Source organism: Coptis chinensis, chromosome 5 (genome assembly GCF_015680905.1).
Source record: "Coptis chinensis isolate HL-2020 chromosome 5, ASM1568090v1, whole genome shotgun sequence".
Taxonomy (NCBI): Eukaryota; Viridiplantae; Streptophyta; class Magnoliopsida; order Ranunculales; family Ranunculaceae; genus Coptis; species Coptis chinensis.
The window spans coordinates 19,934,102-19,954,973 of NC_141460.1; the positions used below are offsets into that span (position 1 = coordinate 19,934,102).

The 20,872-nt window shown below is 39.1% G+C and overlaps 1 protein-coding gene and 1 pseudogene across 2 annotated transcripts; one reads left to right on the forward strand and one right to left on the reverse strand.

Moving 5' to 3' along the window:
• The first annotated feature begins 1,311 nt into the window (after positions 1–1,311).
• Positions 1,312–9,970, forward strand: LOC147497023 (paramyosin). The gene is made up of 5 exons (XM_086559793.1): positions 1,312–2,939; positions 3,035–3,111; positions 3,782–3,893; positions 3,973–4,089; positions 9,473–9,970. The coding sequence occupies exons 1-5, from the start codon at positions 1,557–1,559 to the stop codon at positions 9,821–9,823; spliced, it is 2,040 nt and encodes a 679-aa protein (XP_086415919.1). The 5' UTR covers positions 1,312–1,556; the 3' UTR covers positions 9,824–9,970.
• A 1,251-nt stretch (positions 9,971–11,221) lies between these two features.
• LOC147497024 (cytochrome P450 71AP13-like) lies at positions 11,222–13,217 on the reverse strand (annotated as a pseudogene). The gene is made up of 2 exons (XR_015194995.1): positions 12,180–13,217; positions 11,222–11,919 (listed from the first exon to the last, which is right to left on the reverse strand). The product of XR_015194995.1 is annotated as a cytochrome P450 71AP13-like (transcript).
• Between the last annotated feature and the right edge of the window lie 7,655 nt (positions 13,218–20,872).

Consider the following 20,872-nt stretch of genomic DNA (forward strand, 5'->3'; position numbering starts at 1 on the left):
TTAGAATTGTTAGAATATGGAAGTTGAATTTGGAAGTGTTAGAATTGTTGGAATATGGAAGTTGAATTTGGAAGTGTTAGAATTGTTGGAAGAGTCCTTGTTGGAATATGGAAGTTAAGAAAAAAAGAAATCGAGGTTCGCCAAATTTCAGTCCCAAACGACTTGGCCACACCGTTTGGGATTTATTCCAAACGGTGTGGCCACACTGGTCAAGAGGCAAAAAAATAGAACTTCATATTTTTCAAAGTTCAAATCTCAAACGACATGGCCACACACCGTTTGGACTTGTTATTTGGGACTCAGTCCAAACGGTGTGGTCATGTCATTTGGGACTTAGTTCAAACGGTGTGGCCATGTCGTTTGGGACTTAGTCCAAAAAGTGTGACCACACCAGGAAGTTTTTTTTTTCTAAGTTCAAATCCCAAACGACATGTCCACATCTTTTTGGACTCAGTCCAGACGGTGTGACCAGACCGTTTGGTATGCAATACAAACGACCTAGCCGGGTCGTTTAAGCCTCGGGTGTTCGAATTTTCTCTTTCAGTCCTATATATCACTGTACACATGAATAATTACTACATGCATAATTACGTTTAATTTAGATTTACCTTATTCTTATTAAATGCATCATCATCCATTCCTCTATTTTCTTCATTTTGAACTTATTCTATATTTTCTTTTTGAATGGGGTCACTTGGAACTTGTTCTACATTTTATTCTTGAATGAGATTACTTGGAACTTGTTCTACATTTTCTTCTTGAATGGGGTCACTTGGAACTTGTTCTATATTTTCTTCATGAATGGGGTCATGATGCATTACATTTTCTTCTTCATCTTCAAGTTCTAAAATGGGGTTGGGCTATTTCATTAGTGTTTAGTATTAGTGTTATGATATAATTTTCTTTAGGGTTTAAGGGTTTAAGATTTTTTATGGTGGAAGAGAAGAGAATAGAATAGAATAGAAGAGAGAGGCCGAAAAGGTTGCAACAAGTCAAATTCACTTTGGTTTATGAAGTGCCCAACACAAAACAACTTTTGGAGGCAATGACACATTTGTAATAATTGTTTTTGTTTTTGGGTCTGCCCAATATAATATGGGGTCGGCAGTAACAGAGACCTATAAAAATCAACCCGAACATGAACTATTCCTAATCGGGTCGGGTTGATTCCCTACCCTAGATCATACGATCATCTAACTGTGGTTGTGACACGTGGCTTTTTTACAACATTGCACGTTCTTTCCTGCCATCTTATTAAACTTGGGACCACACTGCCGAGACATTAAACTCCTACTACACCCATTCCCATCCACCGTTAATTTGCATGAAGATTATCCACATACAATCTCAATCTACTTTCACGGTCGACGCACACGGCTATACAGATTTGCACCCCTCAACCCGGTCTACACGATCCTAAAACCCGTCTCCTCCTCCTTCCTCGTCTCGAAGTCTTTTAAAAAAAAAAAACCAAACCAAAAACACTTGTCGGTTCTCCGCGTATTCTTCCAAGGTACGATCTCATATTATTTAATTACTTTGATGAATTAATTAGAATGGCAAATTTGGGTGACGAAGAAAACGATCCAGTACTCAGTGATGTAGAACAAGAAGAAGATGATCCCACACTAATTAATTATCAAAATTCCTCAAATTCAGACGATAATAAATTTAAAGAAATTGTATTAGAATTAGAGAATGAGAAGAAAGCTAGAATTGTAGCTGAGAATTCGAAATTAGAGTTAGAAAGGTCGTTTACGCGGTTAAAAGCGCTTACACATGAAGCCATTAAGAAACGAGACGAGTTTAAAAGATTAAGAGAGGATGAATTGAAGGAAAAGGAAGAAACTTTGAGAGTTAATGAGAAGATTAAGGAAGAGTTGGAAGTGGTTTTGAGGGAGAGGGATGAGTTGGTTAAGTTTAGAGAAGGAATGTTATCGGAGAGTGAGGCGGCTTCGCAAATGCTTGTTAGTGGGATTGAGAAGATTAGTGGGAAGGTTGGGAGTTTTAAGAATTTTAACGGGGCGGGTGGGTTGCCGAAGTCGCAGAGGTATAATGGATTGCCGGGGGTGGCGTATGGGGTTATTAAGAGAACACATGAGATTGTTGAAGAGATGCTTAAGCAGTATGACGTGGCTATGAAGTCTAGGAATGAGGCTCGTGAGCAAATGGAACAAAGGAATTATGAAATTGCTATTGAGGTTTCTCAGCTTGAAGCGACGATTAGTGGGTTGAGAGAGGAAGTGGGTAGGAAAACGTCGGATGTGGAGAGTTTGGAGAAGTTGGTTGGTGAGAAAGATGGGAAGGTGGCTGAGATGGAGAGAGAGTTGTTGGAGAAGCAAAATATGGCGGAGAAGGAAGTTGATAAGCTGAAGGAGGTTATCAGTGAGTGTGAATGTAAATTAAGGAGTTTGGAATCAAAGGCGGAATTGCAAAGACTGCTTTTGGTTGATCAGCTGAATTGTGTTGCACGAATCCATGACCAGATTGACGGTATTATTAAGATAGTGGATTCTAGTCAATTAGACCAGTCAGAGTTCACAGACTCACTTTTTATCCCCCAAGAAATGGACGTGAATGAGAGATTACAGGTTTCTTTGGATATGATGAAATCTACTTCTGAGCTTGCCAACATTGCTGCGGAAAAGGTAAGGGATGGAATGCAAGTGTGGACCCATGAATCTAAAGGTCTAAATGAGACAGTTACTCGCTTGGTGAAGGAGAAACAACATATCGTGTCTTTACTTAGAAGTGCTTTGCCAAGAAAGATGACTTTTGATCCATCGTCAAAAACAAGCGAGATCCTACGAGCTACAGAAAATGGTTTAAGAGAGATTGGGATAGAACCTGGTTTCAGTAATTTCCTTGGGAATGGCAAGGATTCCTCCTATGAAGAACAGGGTTTTAATGAGGCAGGGGAAGATGAAGTGTATACTCTGGTAAGCATTTCTTTTTGTGTTAGAACTTGTACTGTTTCTCACAAATTTAAGCTTCCCTTCTTTTTGATTGAAAGTAAATGTTGCACTTTATGTAGGCTGGTGCTTTGGAGAACATAGTTAAGGCATGTCAGCTTGAGATCATTGAGCTTCAACATTCTGTAGATGAATTAAGGTATCTTTTCAATATTAGTTAGCATTTGTGCTTGCATGTAAGTTGGTGGTTCATAGTTCATAGAAAATACATATTTGGTGTTAGGGACAAAAGCTTATCGTTTGCATACAATGATTGTTAATAGTTAACTTACATAGCATTGTTCTTTTTAGAGTTCTAAGGGACAGTTGGGGATTACGGGACCCCAACTACCCGAACTTTTTTATGTTTTCATTATGCAAACCCTATTATTTTTATATAAAGATGTATGAGAGAAGGCCTTAATCAATTAAAGTGGTACTCTCTTTTCTCTCCAAACTTTCTGTTTCATTAACTATAATATAATTTACTGTTCTCTTTCTTTATTTTTCTTGCTTGTGAAAGCTATCCTAGCACATTGAGGATATTGAATATCACCCACTAGAACTTCATTGCACATTGAAAGTTAATCCGTTTAGGAAGACAATTTCCTTTCTCCTGGTCTATGAGATCATATTTGTTAGTTCTATCATTAATCTTGTTCTAAATGTTGCTTGCTAATAGTTTATTTTCTTAAGAAAGTTGATTTTAGTGGAGTCTAAAGTATTTGTACTTGGCTTATTGCAGAGTTCTTTATTTGGTAGCACTCTTTAGTCTCACTGATATACTGAGTTTTAATATTCGATTTTGCATATTTTGTATCTGGATTAAGGACAGAGTCGAGTCTACTTAAAGCCCATGTGGACGCTCAATCCAAAGAGCTCAATCAAAGAAAGCTCCGTGTTGAGGAACTTGAAGAAAAAGAGCGAGTGGCAAACGAAAGTGTATGTTACTCATGACTGTTTCCTTCCCTCCACGTAATTATATGAGTCACTTATTGATTAGGAGTATTTTTGTTAAAAGGTTGAAGGACTTATGATGGATATTGCCGCTGCTGAGGAAGAAATCACAAGGTGGAAAGTGGCAGCAGAGCAGGAAGCTACTGCTGGAAGAGGCGTTGAACAAGAGTTTATAGCAAAGGTATGGTTATCTAGCATAGATATGAGTATATGACCAGCTTATATTCTCGTGTCCTGGAATAAGTGATGAATCTTTGCAATAGATATCGGCTCCGTGTTGAGTATATCTTGCAACTCTTAAAGTTTATGAACCATGGCCTGCAAATATATTCACTAGAGGATGTTGCTGGAGAGAAACTAGAAGATTCCTTTGAGTTAATGATAGCATCTTATAACCTTATTGAAGCTTACCCTTTGCAGTTTGCAAGTAAAAACATGTTAGTAATGGAGAGGTCTAACTTCTAACTGGTGGAAACTAATTTTAATTGTTTATAGAAGTCTACGAAGGCTGGCTAGAAAGCGGGAAAAAACACTTAAGAAGAGTTCCTGGAAAATACTGTGGTTGTTGGACGAGAGGGAGGCTAGCAACGTGGGGGAGAGCAAAAAAGGAGGGATGGATAGACGATATCCAATACCACTGTTAATAATATCGGCTACATTGTATTATCTTGGTTAACCCTAATCTATTACAATCATGCTATATGTACCACCTACACTTATTATGTAAGTACCCTTATAGCCATATTACATATATATAAACCCTTCTACTCCCCCTCTCAAACTCATGATGGCATGCAAGGAAAATCATGAATTTGCCAAATAAAAATTGGGGGGTATCATAACCGCCAAGCACCATAGAAAGTTAGAAACAAGCACGAAGCCACAAGAACCGTCACGAACAATCGCAAGAACCACTTCGGTAAACCACAAAGAGCCTAGCCACAAACCACCAAATTGCCATGAGAAACCAAATCACAGAAAACTCCAAATTGCAGAACTCAAATCCTAGAAGCATAGGGAATAATCACAAAAACTCGAAAGCACCGCGAAAAGAAAAACAACAACAACAACTGACAGAGATAGCTAAGGAACCACCAGAAAATCACAAAAATCACCACAAAGTCACGAAAAGCACCACGAGAACCACTTCAAGAAATCACAAGAACCAGATAGCCACAAAATCCACAGGAACCATAAAATCACAAGAACCTGAATTCACGAAGTGAACCCAAAAAACCAAAGATCATCGAAAGAACCAGAAATCATCGCAAAGAACATCAAAGGAACACCGAAAGAGCCAGAAATCGAAAAGAACCAAGAAGTCGGAAGAACTAGAATCATAATTAGAAAATCATAATCAATATCAACAGAAAAAGCAGAATCATAACTGGAAATCATAATTAGGAAGTGGAAGCAGACAACACAAAATTGGAATCAGGAAATTCGAAAATAGAATTCAGATAAATCGGAATCAGACCATAAAACAAGAACAAGAATGGGGATCAGAAAAAGGAATCAAAATCAGAACAGGAAACCAGAATCATCAAATTGGAATAAGAACAGTAAAATCAGAATCGGAACGGGAATACCAGAATAGGAACAGGACCAGCAGAACTGGAATGGGTCAAACCTGACCCATTTCACCTTCTTCTCCACCCATTTTCAGTCCAAGCAAATCCAAAAATTTCCGCCATACATAGAATCAAACAAGCAAGAAATAGATACCCAAATTGGATTCCAATCACATTGAAAACAGAATATACAACCTGCACTAAAATCAGATCTGAAACCAAACAAAAATCAGATCTGAAACCGGCCAAACCATGTTTTGCTTCCCCACAAATGTCAAACAACCAAATCAAACTCCTGATCACCATAAACTCGAATGAAAACTATGAAAATGAAACAACCATCCTAAGATCGGTTTCTCCAATACCATGCTAATAATATTGGCTACATTGTATTATCTTGGTTAACCCTAATCTATTACAATCATGCTATATATCCATCTACACTTATTACGTAAGTACCCTTATAACCACATTACATATATATGTACCCTTCACAACTACGATGACTTGAAGACAAATATGATGAAAAGGAAGAGGTCGAACTTGATTTGTAGTATTCTGGAAGGGAGGAAGACTGGGTTGCACGTTAGACATGGTGCGTAATTGATACAGAAGCAAGAAGGGGTTGTTGGAGGGTAGTCTCTGTTGTTGTGCTGATACTGTTTTGATGGTATTATCACCATGGTGGTGGTTCCTAGGATTTGGACTGTTCTCCTGCTTCTGTTTTTTTGGCTTTTTTTGTGATTCTTATCTCTCTCTTTTGTTTTCTGCTTGTTTTACGTGTTTTACTTTCGGTAATGGTACTTTGGTAGGTGACCAGGTGAGGACTTGTGTCTTGGGTCAAGTCCTTTTAGAATAGTCTTTGTTAAACTTCTTGGTGGTGATGTAATTTCTCCATCTTATGAATATGGTGCCGTTTATCAACAAGAAAAAAAATTGTAGAGTTGTAAACCAAATTGTCTTGTAGTTGCTGTAGTTGTGTAGGAGGTAAAGGGAGTAGGTAAACCATGTGGTTATTACTGTTCTTTCACTGAGAGTATTTGGTCTGCTTTCTCTTAGGGGGCTGGGGTCTATGGAGAATTGGTTACTTGCTGATCGTCCACATGAATTCTTCTTGATGTAATTTCTAAAATATATCGATGAATACCTTTTATCTACCCAATAAAAAAAACTAATCAGCGATCTCTTGGAGTCAAGTGTCATTTGGTTGTTCCCTGGTCGAATGTTGAACTTGCAACCTTTTTAGGGTCCAGATAATTTCACTCACCGTATGATCATCTTCGGAGTTTCTTCCCTTTTTGCAGTTATGCGGGACATATATCTAACATAGGAATCGAAGGCCGTCCTCTGTAGATGGACCAAACTTTTTAGGTTCAACCTAAGTTATGCGGGCCTTAATGTTCAACCGAAGTATCTAACGGTGTTTACATGGAGCAGTTAGGTACTTGGTTGAACATTAAGGCTGTTCTCTGTAGATGGACCAAAAATTTTGGTGAGTTTAGAAATTGTTCCATTGAGTACTTTACTGGTAGATGGGATCTATTACTTTTCTGGAAAACTGGGTGATTAGTCTGGTTTCTTGACTTTGTAACTGCAGGTCTTCTTGACCTACTTTGCTTGTTAAGTGATTTATTTTATACCAAGCCTGGTTAAATAAGTTCTAGCTGATACTCATCGATTCACTTCCCAAGTAATGTCTTTTCATCAAGTTCCAGGTCATGATGTGCATGTGTCTTTCACCTCAGATGGAACTTATTGCTATTAAACCAGGCAATTTGCTTAATTCCCTATCTTGTATTGGTAATTTGATGATTGTTTGGAGTACTCTCATTTTTTTGGGTGGTACAAGCTCAGAGTTGTGGAAGTATGTGCTGTTTTGATTTGAACTTATTTTGACCTTGGTCTATCCAAGACTTTGGAACTGGACTAGAAAAGGATTAATGACGAAGTAGCTGCTTTAATGCTTAAGGAACTGAAAATAAACGCTAGACAGAATATGTAGTGCAGCGCTAAGAATCTGCAAGGACAGCAAATTGGTATGGTTAAATGAGAACTTAATTATCAAGGAAGTATTAAACATCCTCAACCAACTCCTGATCTTATGAGCTTGAGAAGCAGAGGCTAGGTTTGATTCATTGAATTTGTTTTAGGGGTTTTTAAGTTTTGGTTCCAGTTTTAATGGCATATTTGAAGACTTTGATCCAAATATGCCATTCATTTCCTTTTTCTGTCAGTTTACCATGTTGAATTTGAGTTGACAGAGTCAAAGTGTTTTTTTTTCACTAGTCCCTAGGATATTATGAGACCAAAGACTAATGTAGCAATTTATATGGGACCAGCTTAGTATTCAATGGATACCTTTAATCATCATCTTCCTCTCATATCTTCTTCCTATCTCCACCACCACCACAGGCGTTGGCTGCCACCTCTAGCAGCACCGTCAAAATCAACCCAACTCACTTCGAAATATAAAAAACGGTACAACCTCATTGTCCAAGATACCAAATCTCTGCTTAATCTAGAAAACTCCAATACCTTTTTCTTCAAGCAATCTGCAAATCTCATGTTCTTGAACTAGTTACTTCTGCACTTAATTGGTTCGCCCTGTAACTTTTGTACACCAAACTGCAGACTTTTCCACTAAATGTCTTGACAAGCTCACTTTCAACTTTTGCTCTCCAAACCTGTCCATCAAAGACCTGCCAAGTTTGCGGGGCACTGTAAACTCAATGTGTTGAATTGCCATAATGCGCTTGGAGTGTACTCCACATTTTGCACTTGTTTGGTACTTATATATTGGCATATTAAGCTTGAGTCAATCTATACATACCTCGAAAATGAGAAGTATAAGATATGAATTTGTAATCTTGCGTTCAGCATTTTTGTTGGGTCTTTCCTGTATTATGAGGAACTCTCTTACATTGGCCCCCCCACGTGTTCGGAGTATGTGCAAATGGTATTCCTTCCCCTCATTACTTGGTCATTCTTGTATTTCTGCTGGATGTGCATGTCTGAGTTCCAAAGGGTAATTAGCAGAGCATTGACGGGGATGAGCAACACCATTTTGTACTTGTTAGGATATACTGGGCAAATTTTGTTTCTTACTAATAAAAGAAAAGTAAAAAGCACATATGGTTAGTTGGGAATTTGAAAGGAGAAAGTTTGAAACCCGGAACATGATTTGCATCAAACAGTCTCAGACATTAAAGATTTATTATAGATGTGGTGCAATCAATGTCGGGATATTGTAGGTCCCTTTTGAGGCTCGTGTTATATCTACATTTTTTCTTTTAATCAAGTTGCTGCCTTGATCCTCCTTTGTTTTGTTTGATGCGCCTCAATGAATTTCTTATGCTGCGATTTGAAGAATAGAACCCAAAAGAAAAAGAAAGTAGGAAAACCACATCATGATAAGCTAGGTGAAATTTGTTGCACACACTATACTGTCAACAATACAGTTAAGTAGTCAAGGGATAGAAGTCGGGTTCTGGAGTATGGAGTAGTTCTTATAGATAATGACCAGAAAGAACAGAAACAGCAAATACTTTCGCTTTCAGAAAACTGAGGCTGCAACCATAAACTCCACTTATAATCGAGTTAGGTTGTGTATTTTACATATATCGGGTAGTTGAACATGACCCGATAGATTCATTATATGGAAGAAAATTACTGAGAGAAACTGTAACCACCACGGTGTAAGTGTTCAACGTGACTGACTTTGGGTGATAATCTACTACCCACACACGTGGCAAGGAAACACAAGTAATTTGAAGGCAAGGGTGATTCAGATTGATCTACCCTTGAACATTTGCCTCTGGATTTGTTGATTTCAACCCTGATTATTTGATGAAGCACTATGCAATGCAATTTCAACTGCCATAATGTAAAACCTTTCATAGTAAATAGAATTTCTTAGATACTATTGCACCTAATTTTACTTGAAGCTTGAATTGCAGAGTCTAATTAATATCTCTTACATTTACTTTGCTGCAGTTTTCAGCCCTCCAGGAGGAACTTAATGAGGCAAAACAAGCCATGTTAGAGTCCGAGAAAAAGCTAAAATTTAAGGAAGAGACAGCAGCTGCAGCCATGGCTGCAAGAGATGCAGCTGAGAAATCGTTGAGGTTGGCAGACTTGAGGGCTTTCAGGCTTGGTGAGAGGGTGGAGGAGCTGTCTCGGCAGCTTGAAGAGTCAGATACTAGGGAGGACTCGAGGAACAGAAGCAGGCAAAGATATGTATGCTGGCCTTGGCAATGGCTGGGACTGAACTTTGTAGGATCCCACCTGGTCGAGACACAACAGCAGGGTTCAAATGAAATGGAGCTGTCAGAACCCCTTCTCTGAGGAGAGATCACTGAGTATTTTTTTTCTTTTATTATTATTTTTTCCTTACACATACATGTAATTGTAACTAATAAAATGTGGGTTGGTAATCCAGGTCTCCATTGTGATTTCATTCATCATAATGTTAGTGTTCATAGATTTAAAGAAGTCACGAGGATCATGTTGTCCATTTAATATACATAGTTGGCGTGAGCTATCAAGTTGAGGATTTCTTTTAAAATAATTCCCAATGCGTCCTTCACATCTACATCCTCAGAGTGTTCACCCTATGAGGTTGTTGAATTTGAGCCAAGGAAACTCAATTTGACTTTAGCGATAGCAATCAAGAAAAGAAAAAAGAGAACGACACTCATTTTGCGCGGATGCAACAGTATTCCCAGAGGAATCCCTACGACCAGCACAAGATGATATACTAACATGTTCAGATTCAACCATTCCTCTAGGTTCTCTTGACTTTGTTGATCAGTCACAAACAGCTTTTGTCACAGTTTCTCCTAACATTGCTGCATAAGTTTCTGACCATCCTATATAGTAGGTTGTAATAATCTTCAAAGTGTACTGTGTGGCCTGTTCTTCTTTTAGTTTGGGTTATATTAATCTATGTTACATTGACATAGATACATGTGTCTGTATCCGATGAGGAAACGAAGTGTGTATCCGATGACATAAAAAATTGAGGTAGACGTATGAAGTGTCTGACACAAAGACATAAAAAATTGAGGTAGACATGCCCAACACGCACAAATGGATGCGTCTCTGATACGGATTATTTTTAAAATATGTTCTGTCTATGAAATATATATATTAATTGTTTCTTTTTTTCATTGTCAAAGAAGATTTATTAGGATGCTCTTGAACTTCACTTTTAACTGTCTTGTCCATTCAGGTATTGTTATATTTAAACAATTAGGTTGTATTCCAGTGGCAGGTTTGTAAGTCTTTCTCTCTCTCTTTATATATGTAGTGATTAAGATGTTGGAAATGTATACTCTTCATATAGATTAGGTTAACATTTTCGGTTTATTAGGGAGACTTTAACTTTTCTTACACTTTCTGCTGATGCATGTTAGAGTTCTGCAACTGAGGTAGTTAGGATTCTGTAAATGTCACTTGTCATCTTATCTTCTAGAAGTGTTAGCCGGGGACTTGAGCCCAATTTCTTTTTCTTTGTAGTATCAATTCCTCGGGTCTTACAGAGGTTTTTTGCACTGTGGATAGCAAAATGTTCTGCATCACTCTTGAGAATAAGTAGGCCATGTTTTCATTTTGGTTTCAGTCCCTTCGTCATCAGCCGGTCTATCAATATGAATCTTGCATGTGCGACACATATATGTACGTATGTGCTTTTTTCTTTCTTTTTGGTGGAGGATATTACATGGATGAGCAAGTTGGCAGATGGAGGTTGGAATGCTTATTCGTTATTTGACTGAATCCAGAAATACATACACGAAGCAAGATATAGTAAATTGTCAACACTAGATAATATTGGTGAAGTGTGGTTTGGTAACCACAATCAGATTTGAGACTCTGTGCATTGAGATACCGAACACTTCAGTCATGTCCAGATCCTTCGTTTCGATGCCTGGTGGGAGCTTCCAGTCAAAACTATGGAGAAGCTGAGCTAGAGCAAGCTCCACAGTTGCGATTCCAAATGTAATAGCAGGACAACTTCTCCTTCCAGCGTCAAATGGAATCAGTTCGAAATCCTGCCCCCTGAAATCTATGCTGCTTCTCATGAACCTCTCTGGCTCATATTCATGTGGATTCTCCCAGGATTCCGGGTCTCTGCCAATTGCCCAGACATTGATGAATATGCGCGTTTTGGTAGGAATATCATATCCATCTATTACTACGTCTTCCATGGATTCCCTTGGAACTAGTATCGGAGCTGGAGGGTGCAATCTGAATATCTCCTTGATCACGGCTTTCAGGTAATGCAGCTGAGGCAGATTACTCTCTAGTACCACTGTTCGTTCTCCCATGAAATTTCTTATTTCAGTTTGCACTTTTTTCATGGCTTTTCGGTTCATGACAAGCTCTGTCATTCCCCAGTCGAGGGTTATGAATGTAGTATCAGTTCCTGCCGCGAACATATTCTACAACCAGTAAATGATGATTTAATGTAACACATTAGCTGTCAATGATCTAGGCTCAGTAACCTGGCAAGCATGATCACCTTAAGGGAGTGAGATACATAGCTGACTTGGGGAATTGACTCATAAAGTCATCCCCTATAACCAGCTAAAATGGAATCTCCACCGCCTCTTAGTTTAGACTCAATTGAACGCTTGCCAATAGTGAACTGAGTGCCAATTTTACTGAAGAGAAAAGTTTGTCATTGAATGTATTAACTCACCAAGATAACAGCCTTGATGTTATCCATTGTGAGAGCTATGCCATGCGTTCCACCTTTCTGCAAATCAAGCAAAACATCAACAAGGTCCTTATGTTATCCTTTTACTCTCTTAGGATTGAGATGTTCTTCAATGATCACATTGAAGAAATGATCAAAGGGCCGAAACGTTTTAACTAGTCTTGATTTCATGCCTGTCAGAGTGTTCATCCACTCCATGGAAGGGAAGTAGTCTCCCACACTGAATCCTCCAAGCAAAATTTGATACTCCTCGAGCATCTTTTGGAATCCGTGTTGGTCATACTCACCCCCTTCAGAAAAATCCCTTCCAAAGGCGGCTTCACAAAGTACATCATTTGAATATAGCCCAAGAATCTTAGTAAGATTGGTGGTGCCGGGATATGAGGCAGCAACTCGGTTAATTAGACGAGCAACCTGTTTTTCTCTTATAAAGCTGAAAGACTGAACTCGTTTCGCACTTAAAAGCTCAAGTATGTAAATATTCCTTAAGTGCCTCCAATAAGCGCCGTAGGGGGCGAAGGCTACATCGGTACAGTTATAGAATAAATGTTTTGCAGAGTAGAGCTGGGGGCGACTTGAAAGAGTAAGGTCATGTGTTGTCATGACTTCTTTGGCTAATCTAGCTGATGAGACTATCACAGTTGGGATATGACCTAGTTGTAGGTAAAAGATGGCGCCGAACTTCTCCGAGAGGCGACTGAGAGAGAGGTGAGGACTGTTGCCAAGCTGGTGAAGATTGCCGATAATTGGCAGCCTTGTGGGGCCTGGTGGGAGATGGAGCTTTTTACTTTTTCCATGGCCTTGTGTTTCATTTGGGTTCTTAATTAAGAGAGAGTATAGCAGTGGCAGCAGAAATATGGCTGCAACCAGAAAGAAAGGCAGATTGCTTTGTAGGCTTTCCATGGATACTTGGTGCACAGCCAAGGTATACCACCACTGCTCCACAGTAACTTTGTCTGAGGAATGACATCCATTTAACTGTACACGAGGGACCCACGTGGGGCCATACCGGAGTTTTTTCTACTTTTTTTTTATTAATTTATACATTTAAAATTACTACTATACCCTTAAGTATAAACCTTTCTCCATCGGAAGGACCCACCAAAGCCCACGCATTTACAAAAAAAAACTATTTTTAAAATAGCAAAATTACTATTTTACCCCTCCAAAAAACAAAATAAATATTAAAAACTGCAAAATGACAAAATTACCCCTATGACGTATGTGAATATGCTATTCATCAACCCCATATTTTTCTATATAGTAAAGATTTCAATGTCAGGCCTGTCTGTGTTCTTCCAATTTAAAAATGGACACAAGTGCCGAATAATACTATACGTACCAACAACTCCACCAACAAACCACAACAAAACCAAAACACACATGGGAAACATTTCATTCTTATTTGCAAATTCTATTGCCACTTCAACTTAAATTGTTTATATAAAATAATTATTATTTTCTCTCAAAAACTTTCTCGTTTTTTTACTCTTCAGTAAATCTTCTATACATTTTTTTTTTTCTTCAAACACCAGCAAAGTTTTATTAGACTAGTATTAAAGAGACCAAGTCACAACTTTATAGCAAGACAAAAAGAATTAATCATATAAGAGATTTTTTAGAATTGGTTCACGATTCTTATTAGTTTATTAGATATGTGATGAGAGATGCATAAGATCAATTCAAAAAACCAATTCATCCCTCCATGGTAGGAGAAAACTATAGTCAGTCGCTAAAAAACTACTCCATTTATGCAATGTGTGCTTGTATATATATTTTCTTTTGGGTTACTTTGGGTTTGTTCAAACTACCTCACTCTAAGGGATATCCAACCAGTCACGTGATGTGCACAAGACTCACATACAACAACTCCCCCAACATAATGTGACCTGCGGATAAACGAATGCCCATCACACTCGCAAACAACTCCAAGCTTTTGCTATATCAGAAGACTCGCATACTCAGCAGCTCAGTGACTCATCACTCGACTCCATCTCGTGACATCATCACATGCCACTGTCATCATTACTAGTTTTATCCTTAAGCCCCCTTCCTGCCGTAATACATGCACCATTACAGCCATCCACCATCATTACAGAAACACCATCATTACACCTTATGTCCACTCAGATAAACCTAAATGCCTACTATCCACATGCTTCCCATAGATACATGTTTCTCATCTCAACCGCACAACTGTACTCATTAGTACACATGTCGCATCAGATGTACACTCTCAATGACTATAAAAGCCACCCTCTAAGAGCTACGTATGGCTTGATTCCAGTCTCACTAACACAGTGCTGGATATGTAGGCATCTTCTTACTCATGAAGAGCAGCCATTAACACCAAACAAAACCATTCCCTCTTTATTACCCCAACTTAAGAGCTAACAACTAAGTCCTAACCTTTGATGTAAATTTAGACATTTACATTTGGCACCGCCTGTGGGGACCTAATCATTCAGGCATTTACATTTGGGGAACTAACCATTCAGGCATTTACATTTGGCGTCATTTGTTTGCTCAAGGCACTGTGAGTTTCATTCCAGATCCAAGCGTTTGTATAAAGCATCATCGTATTTTAAGGCTAAGTATTTTTATTTTTTCATTTACATTTTTCCCTTTTTACCAACAATGACTTGACATTTAAGTGTTTACAATACTTTATCACTGAGGGCTTGGCTTTAATCTGATCACTGAGGGCTTGGCTTTAATCTATGTCCTCCATAAATCCATTTCGAAATACACATGCCGATCGCCCCTACAATGACCTCATCAACGCATACACGTCGGTCTACGATCTAACTCTTGGTACACATGTTGAGCGCCCTTACAATGGCCTCAATCTACCACCAACGTTATGTGATGACTAAGGTGTAGATTTTTGCCAAACCCTCACCAAGTCAAGCCATAATGAATACAGAAACATCATAGACAACCAAGCTAAAACATTTCTACTTCTTTCGTCTTCATTTTACTCATAACATTCTAAACCTTTACTAACTACCATCGACATTTTTTATGGCATAGCTTGACACATTGCAGATCAATCCAACAACTTTCGATCATCGAGGGCTGGATTTTAATTTATGTACTCTACCGATCAAATCTTAAACCCAAGAAGGCCAATGGCCTAACTCTTGGTACCATGTGTTCAACGCCCTCACAACGGCTTCAAAAAGCACCACACTACAAACAATACTCAACAATTGAGTGATAGATTAAAATCAAGCCCTCAAAATGGTCAAGGCACGACGTCTCCAGTTCCGCACTGAGGGCTAACAGCTGCACCTATGGTCTACAATAACCAAGGGCTACACACAGTTTGGAAGCCCTCTCCCGCTTGCATTTTACTGAGGCAATTCATAGGCCCTCTCCCGCTCGCATTGATTGAGACAACTCGTGACCAAGCCTCAACACTAAGGGCTATCTCTACACCTTTTTACATCTGTCTGATTGAACCAATCGACTGCCCATTGCCGACTTGAGATTACCATACAAATCCAACATATGTTCAAACCACAACAAACAACAAGTTATATTCAGTACGCTAGAATAAAAGACAATGGCATTCCTTTATATATCATAATACATTTTCAAACTACATTTCTCATATTACATTTTCAGACCAAACACTTGCTAAAACAACAAATTCAATACGACACGAGCCTCACCTTAAATTCACCTGCATCTTTCGCAGCCTCTTCCCCAGTCGCTTCAACTGCTTCTATTGCCTGGACAATCACCTCAGTCGAGGCACCATCACTCGTCCCTTCAATTGGCACATCAACATCTACCACAACTTTCCCTTTCAACCCGCATCCATAATAGCCGTATACGACACTTTTGCTTCACCACCGCAGTCGCCTTCTTCATAATCATCCACACTTGCATCATCATCACTTTGGGAAATGGTTGCAATCTCTGCACTAGGTGCCACCACCAGTTTCCCATCCGCAAGATAACTAACCAGACGATTCCACTTAGAAGTGCGCCTATCCGCCAGCCTCTGATACTTATGCGCATCTTCCTTCGCAAACTCTAGGTCCTTCCTCAAACGCTCCAACTCTAGCCTTCACCCCTCGTACATTTTCCTCAACTCTGCATGAAGCATCTTTTCAGTATTACGCTAAAAATCTACTTCAGCCAAATCTTTCAATGCATGCATCTTCACTGCCTCAGCCACATCCAGGTCCCCATGCACAGTATTATTCACAACATCCACCTCTTCAAGATGCGCCCTCAAATCAGCAATCTCAACCAATTTCGACTGCATCACCATATCAGATGAAGTCGAAACCAACGCCATCACCTCCAGTCGCTGCATATAGAGCATATTATACACCAATACAACAAGACAAGACGCAGTCAGCTACATGGACACATATAAAATGACTCATGAAGACCGAAGATGATTAAACACTTACCCAGTAAGCGCTCACAACATTTTGCTCCCGCAGTTCTACAGCCGTCATCTTGTCCACCAGCTTGCGATCGGCCTCCAACATAATCGAGTCCACCAAACCCCTAGCCATGGACGCTCGATTATAAGCCTCATCTATGTGCCTCACTCGGCTCACCCTTTGACAGTCCACAAAAGTCGCCTTCCCCACATAGTTATCCTCTTTATCTTTCGGCAGCCTGGCCACTGGTCTACTAGGCCCGGTCGTCCTCTCGCTAGTCGACACATGACCGCCATCAACTGCCCTCCTCGCTGGCATAGGCACTGCCACACTCACACCACCCCCACCTCCACTCAGCACCAAAGCCCCATGTTCACTCGCCCCAGCTGGCATAGACACCTCACTACCACTTACTATAGGCCCCTAGCTGCATCTCCTACTCTGCCAGCTCTTTCCATTTCAGTCAGATCCACTACCTTCCTTCCACCCAGCTTCAAAAAGTCAATCTTTATAGAACCTGACTTTGACTTCTTATGGCCTCCCCTCGACGACTCCAATCCAAAGACACACCCTTTTTCTTATCACTAACACCCCCCTCCATATCATCAAACATATCTTTTATCAAGATCAGCAACCTCTTAATGCGACTCCTCGCCCAGTCTTTCTTCTTGTCTCTCCTTTCACGAGCGGTGATCGACCCTGCTCATCGAAAAACTCAGCAATCGACGTCAACAAATTCTTTTTCTCCTCCCTCCCAAAGCTAGCAAAACCTTCTATCTTACCACACCGCTCTGCGAGTGGAGTCGTGAACCTTGGAATATTTGCAAAACATATACAAATAAACATATATCAACAACCTTCAAACTCAAACCGAAACATACACAAACATCATCCCTACCCACTCTTACCTTCATTGTTACACTGACAATAATGCAAAGCACTACCTATTTCACAATACAATCCTATAATCAGAACCGGATGCTCCCACCATGCCCCACGGTTCAGTAACTCCATCAACTCTGATGCACCCGCCCTCAAACTCAGTGAACACATCATCACTGTTCTATCCTTTGACCAAGCCGCCTTCACATACATATACTCCAGAATATCCCTCAGAGTAATCCCATAACTCTGCTTCTCATTCAATATATCAAACCCCCTTAGATACCTCCAGTTGTTGCTCGTAAATTGGTATGGACTCTTCTTACAAAAATTCAAAAACTCAACCGTCAATTTTGTAAACGGTATTCTCAATCCCGTCTTCATCTGGCCAGTACTCACTACCACTGTCTAAATTGGCAATCCGTACCCAGGAGTCCTACAAGCTGGATAATCACTTCGCATGTCAGCAATCACTCTAAAATTCAACTTTTCTAAAATAATTTCCCTCGTTGTTTGCTCCAACGACTTCACACTTCTCAAGTTGCGATGCACTTTACCAGCCAGAGACGTCCCCACGACTCCCTGGTTCCCGCTCGCACAACTGCCAAATTCGGTCATTTCCTCACTGCTCCCACTACCCTCTTCTCAGTTTAATGACTCCTCCATATCCAACAATTCTTTCACACAAACACTACCCCCAAACTTCACCAACAACAACACCTCTTCCAGACAAACACTTTCCTTCTCACTCACAACCTCTTCTTCCCTTACATAAGTGTCATCAGAACTATCATTATCACTATTTAGACCACATCCAAAAATCCACCCATATCTATCTACCATCCTAATAATCCCTACATAAAATTACAACAAAAAAGAACCTCTCCTTTCATCACCAGTTAACCAACATAATTTTTTCCCTCCCCAACAGAAACAAAAGACACAAATTGGAAAAACAATACCAACAATACTAAGAAGCCAAAAACGTACCTTGTATCGTGAAGATCACAATGCTCGCAAATCTGTCACTGATAACCTTCACTGCAATCCTCTCTACTGGTATTCCAAAGTTTTCCTTCAACTTTACACAAACAGCAACAAAGCCTTTTTTCCACCAACTCTTTCCACTTATATATATATCACACCCAGTCACTCCCTAACCGTTTGATCCCTAAAACCACTATAGCCTTATCAACGCTCCATAGAACGCGACTTTTCACTTACCATCTTTTGGGCGCCATTTTTTCATGTCATCATCGCAAACAACGGTCCACACGTTTTTCATCCAACGACCATCCGTCATTACTATAGATACATCACCTACCACACGCTTCGTCTGCCACGTACCCACCTTGAGCTCCACAACTGTTTCTTCATACACAAGACAATCATAACCGCATTAGTTATTACCCCAGCCAGACCACCTCGCTTTTCGTAGCCGTCACATCACGTGCCTTCAATTATCTATCTTTTTTTTTCTCATCAACACGCCCTTTTCAATGATGTGCTATCGAGAGAGGGCTCTATAAGGGACATCCCACCAGTCACGTAATATGCACAAGACTCACATACAACGACTCCCCCAACATAATGCGACCTGCGGATAAACGAATGCCTGATAAGAAAGAATTTTCTTAGAAATAGTATATTATTTAATTATGCTAGTAAACAGTGAATTTATATGATATGAAACTCTCTAAATCATGTGGTAGAGGGAAGAGTAGTCGTGTTCGTACCACTCTAGTCGTACATTACTTGGATGCAAGTCTAGATTAGATAAATGATTTACTAGTAAGAGTAAAAATAGTAGATTTAAGTGTGAAAAACAATGTTTAATATGATGAGGAAAGATATTAGAAGGGGTTAGTTTAATCCACCATGCGATTCGATTGACTATTAGTTAGTATCGAATCGCTTGTTTGATCCCTAGTGAACACCAAGTCGTCTCAGATCAAGTTTTTACTAGCTTAAGAGTTTAGTTCTACTATAAATCTCTTTGGTGGTGGCTCTAAACTCTAGTTCTCCGTTATGAGCTCTATCTCTAGACATTCACAATGAAGAACTTGAAGTTTTTGATGCAAAACAATACTAAACTAATGGCTACTCATCCTCATGTGGCTTTATAAACCTCCTCTAATAGAGGTTTAGCCTTGTGTCATCGGATTCATCTTAACTAAACAATTAATATAAGATATAATTGAAAAGAGAATAAATTTATTGAAGAACTAAAGCTTTTATTGATGGAAATTACTGGTGGCTACAAACTAAAATTATTCTAACCCTAAATTATACTAAAACTAATTATAAACTAAGGGGTTGAGAGAAAAAAAGTGGAGTGGAGTGTTTAGCCTTAACCCTCTTTATATAGAAGATGGTTAGGGTTAGAATTTTGTGCATGGGTCAAAAAGGGGGACTTTGGGCCTCTAATGTGAGCCCAAAGTCCATTAGGTTAAGTCTAAAGAGGCCATAACTTCTAGAAATTACTTCCGTGTCCTTTTCGTCCAACTTTACAGCTCTGATTGGGGCAAGACCAGATCCATTGGAAAGCTGGCTCTGAGCCGGTCATTTTGACATAAAGTAGAACCAATTCCGAGGCCCAAGTGCAAAGATACGGCCTGTTGAAGTTCTATTGACTTTTATGTTCTCTTTCTACCCGGATTGACTTTGACTTCCCAGCTTTAACTGGGCTTGAAAAAGGATTTTCTTCATGATTCTTGGTCTTTAAATGTAGAACTTCCTCAGCAATCATCTTGACTCATTTTCCATGCAAAAGTGGTGTCTTTAGTCACCTAATCAACTTCAAGTCCTGAAATGCACAAAAATACGTAAATAGTACTAACTCTCATTTATTATAAACATAATTGGCCTAAGTAGAATACTATTAAGGGGTTTAAACTACACTTTTGGGTGTTTATCAACATTGTCACCAAATTCGGCATTTTTTTGAAAAAAACGCATTTAAAACCCGAGATATTAGCAAGGCGTCTTGTTCCAGTTTAAAACCCGGGTTTTTAAAAAAAAACGCGTTTTAAACTTAAAAGTCGTTTAAAACCCGAGATTTTGAAAATCTCCCGTTTAAAACTTTTTTTTTTTTAATAATCTAAAAGAAAATGCGAGAAGAAAAATGGGTTTTGGAGTTTACCTTTTTGAAGAGTGGGCTAACGATTGACTTATTGAGACAGTTCTATTTTGCTTTGGACTATTAATAATTGGAAATTTTAAAGTTATTAACTAATTTGTAGTACTTGATTATGCTATTATATATGGTTGGTAATTAGTAGTATCTTATTTAGAGTTGTGTTTTGGTACTGAATCTAAAACTTATAGTATTTGGATGAGTAATTATAATTTGATACTTTCATGTATTTGAATTTTCTTTCATTTGTA

Excerpts from the sequence above, each read along its gene's own strand:
- LOC147497023 (XM_086559793.1), top strand. The coding sequence starts at position 1,557 with ATGGCAAATTTGGGTGACGAAGAAAACGATCCAGTACTCAGTGATGTA. Across the intron at positions 3,112-3,781 it reads CATTCTGTAGATGAATTAAG|GACAGAGTCGAGTCTACTTA; the intron begins GTATCTTTTCAA and ends ATCTGGATTAAG. Across the intron at positions 4,090-9,472 it reads AACAAGAGTTTATAGCAAAG|TTTTCAGCCCTCCAGGAGGA; the intron begins GTATGGTTATCT and ends ACTTTGCTGCAG.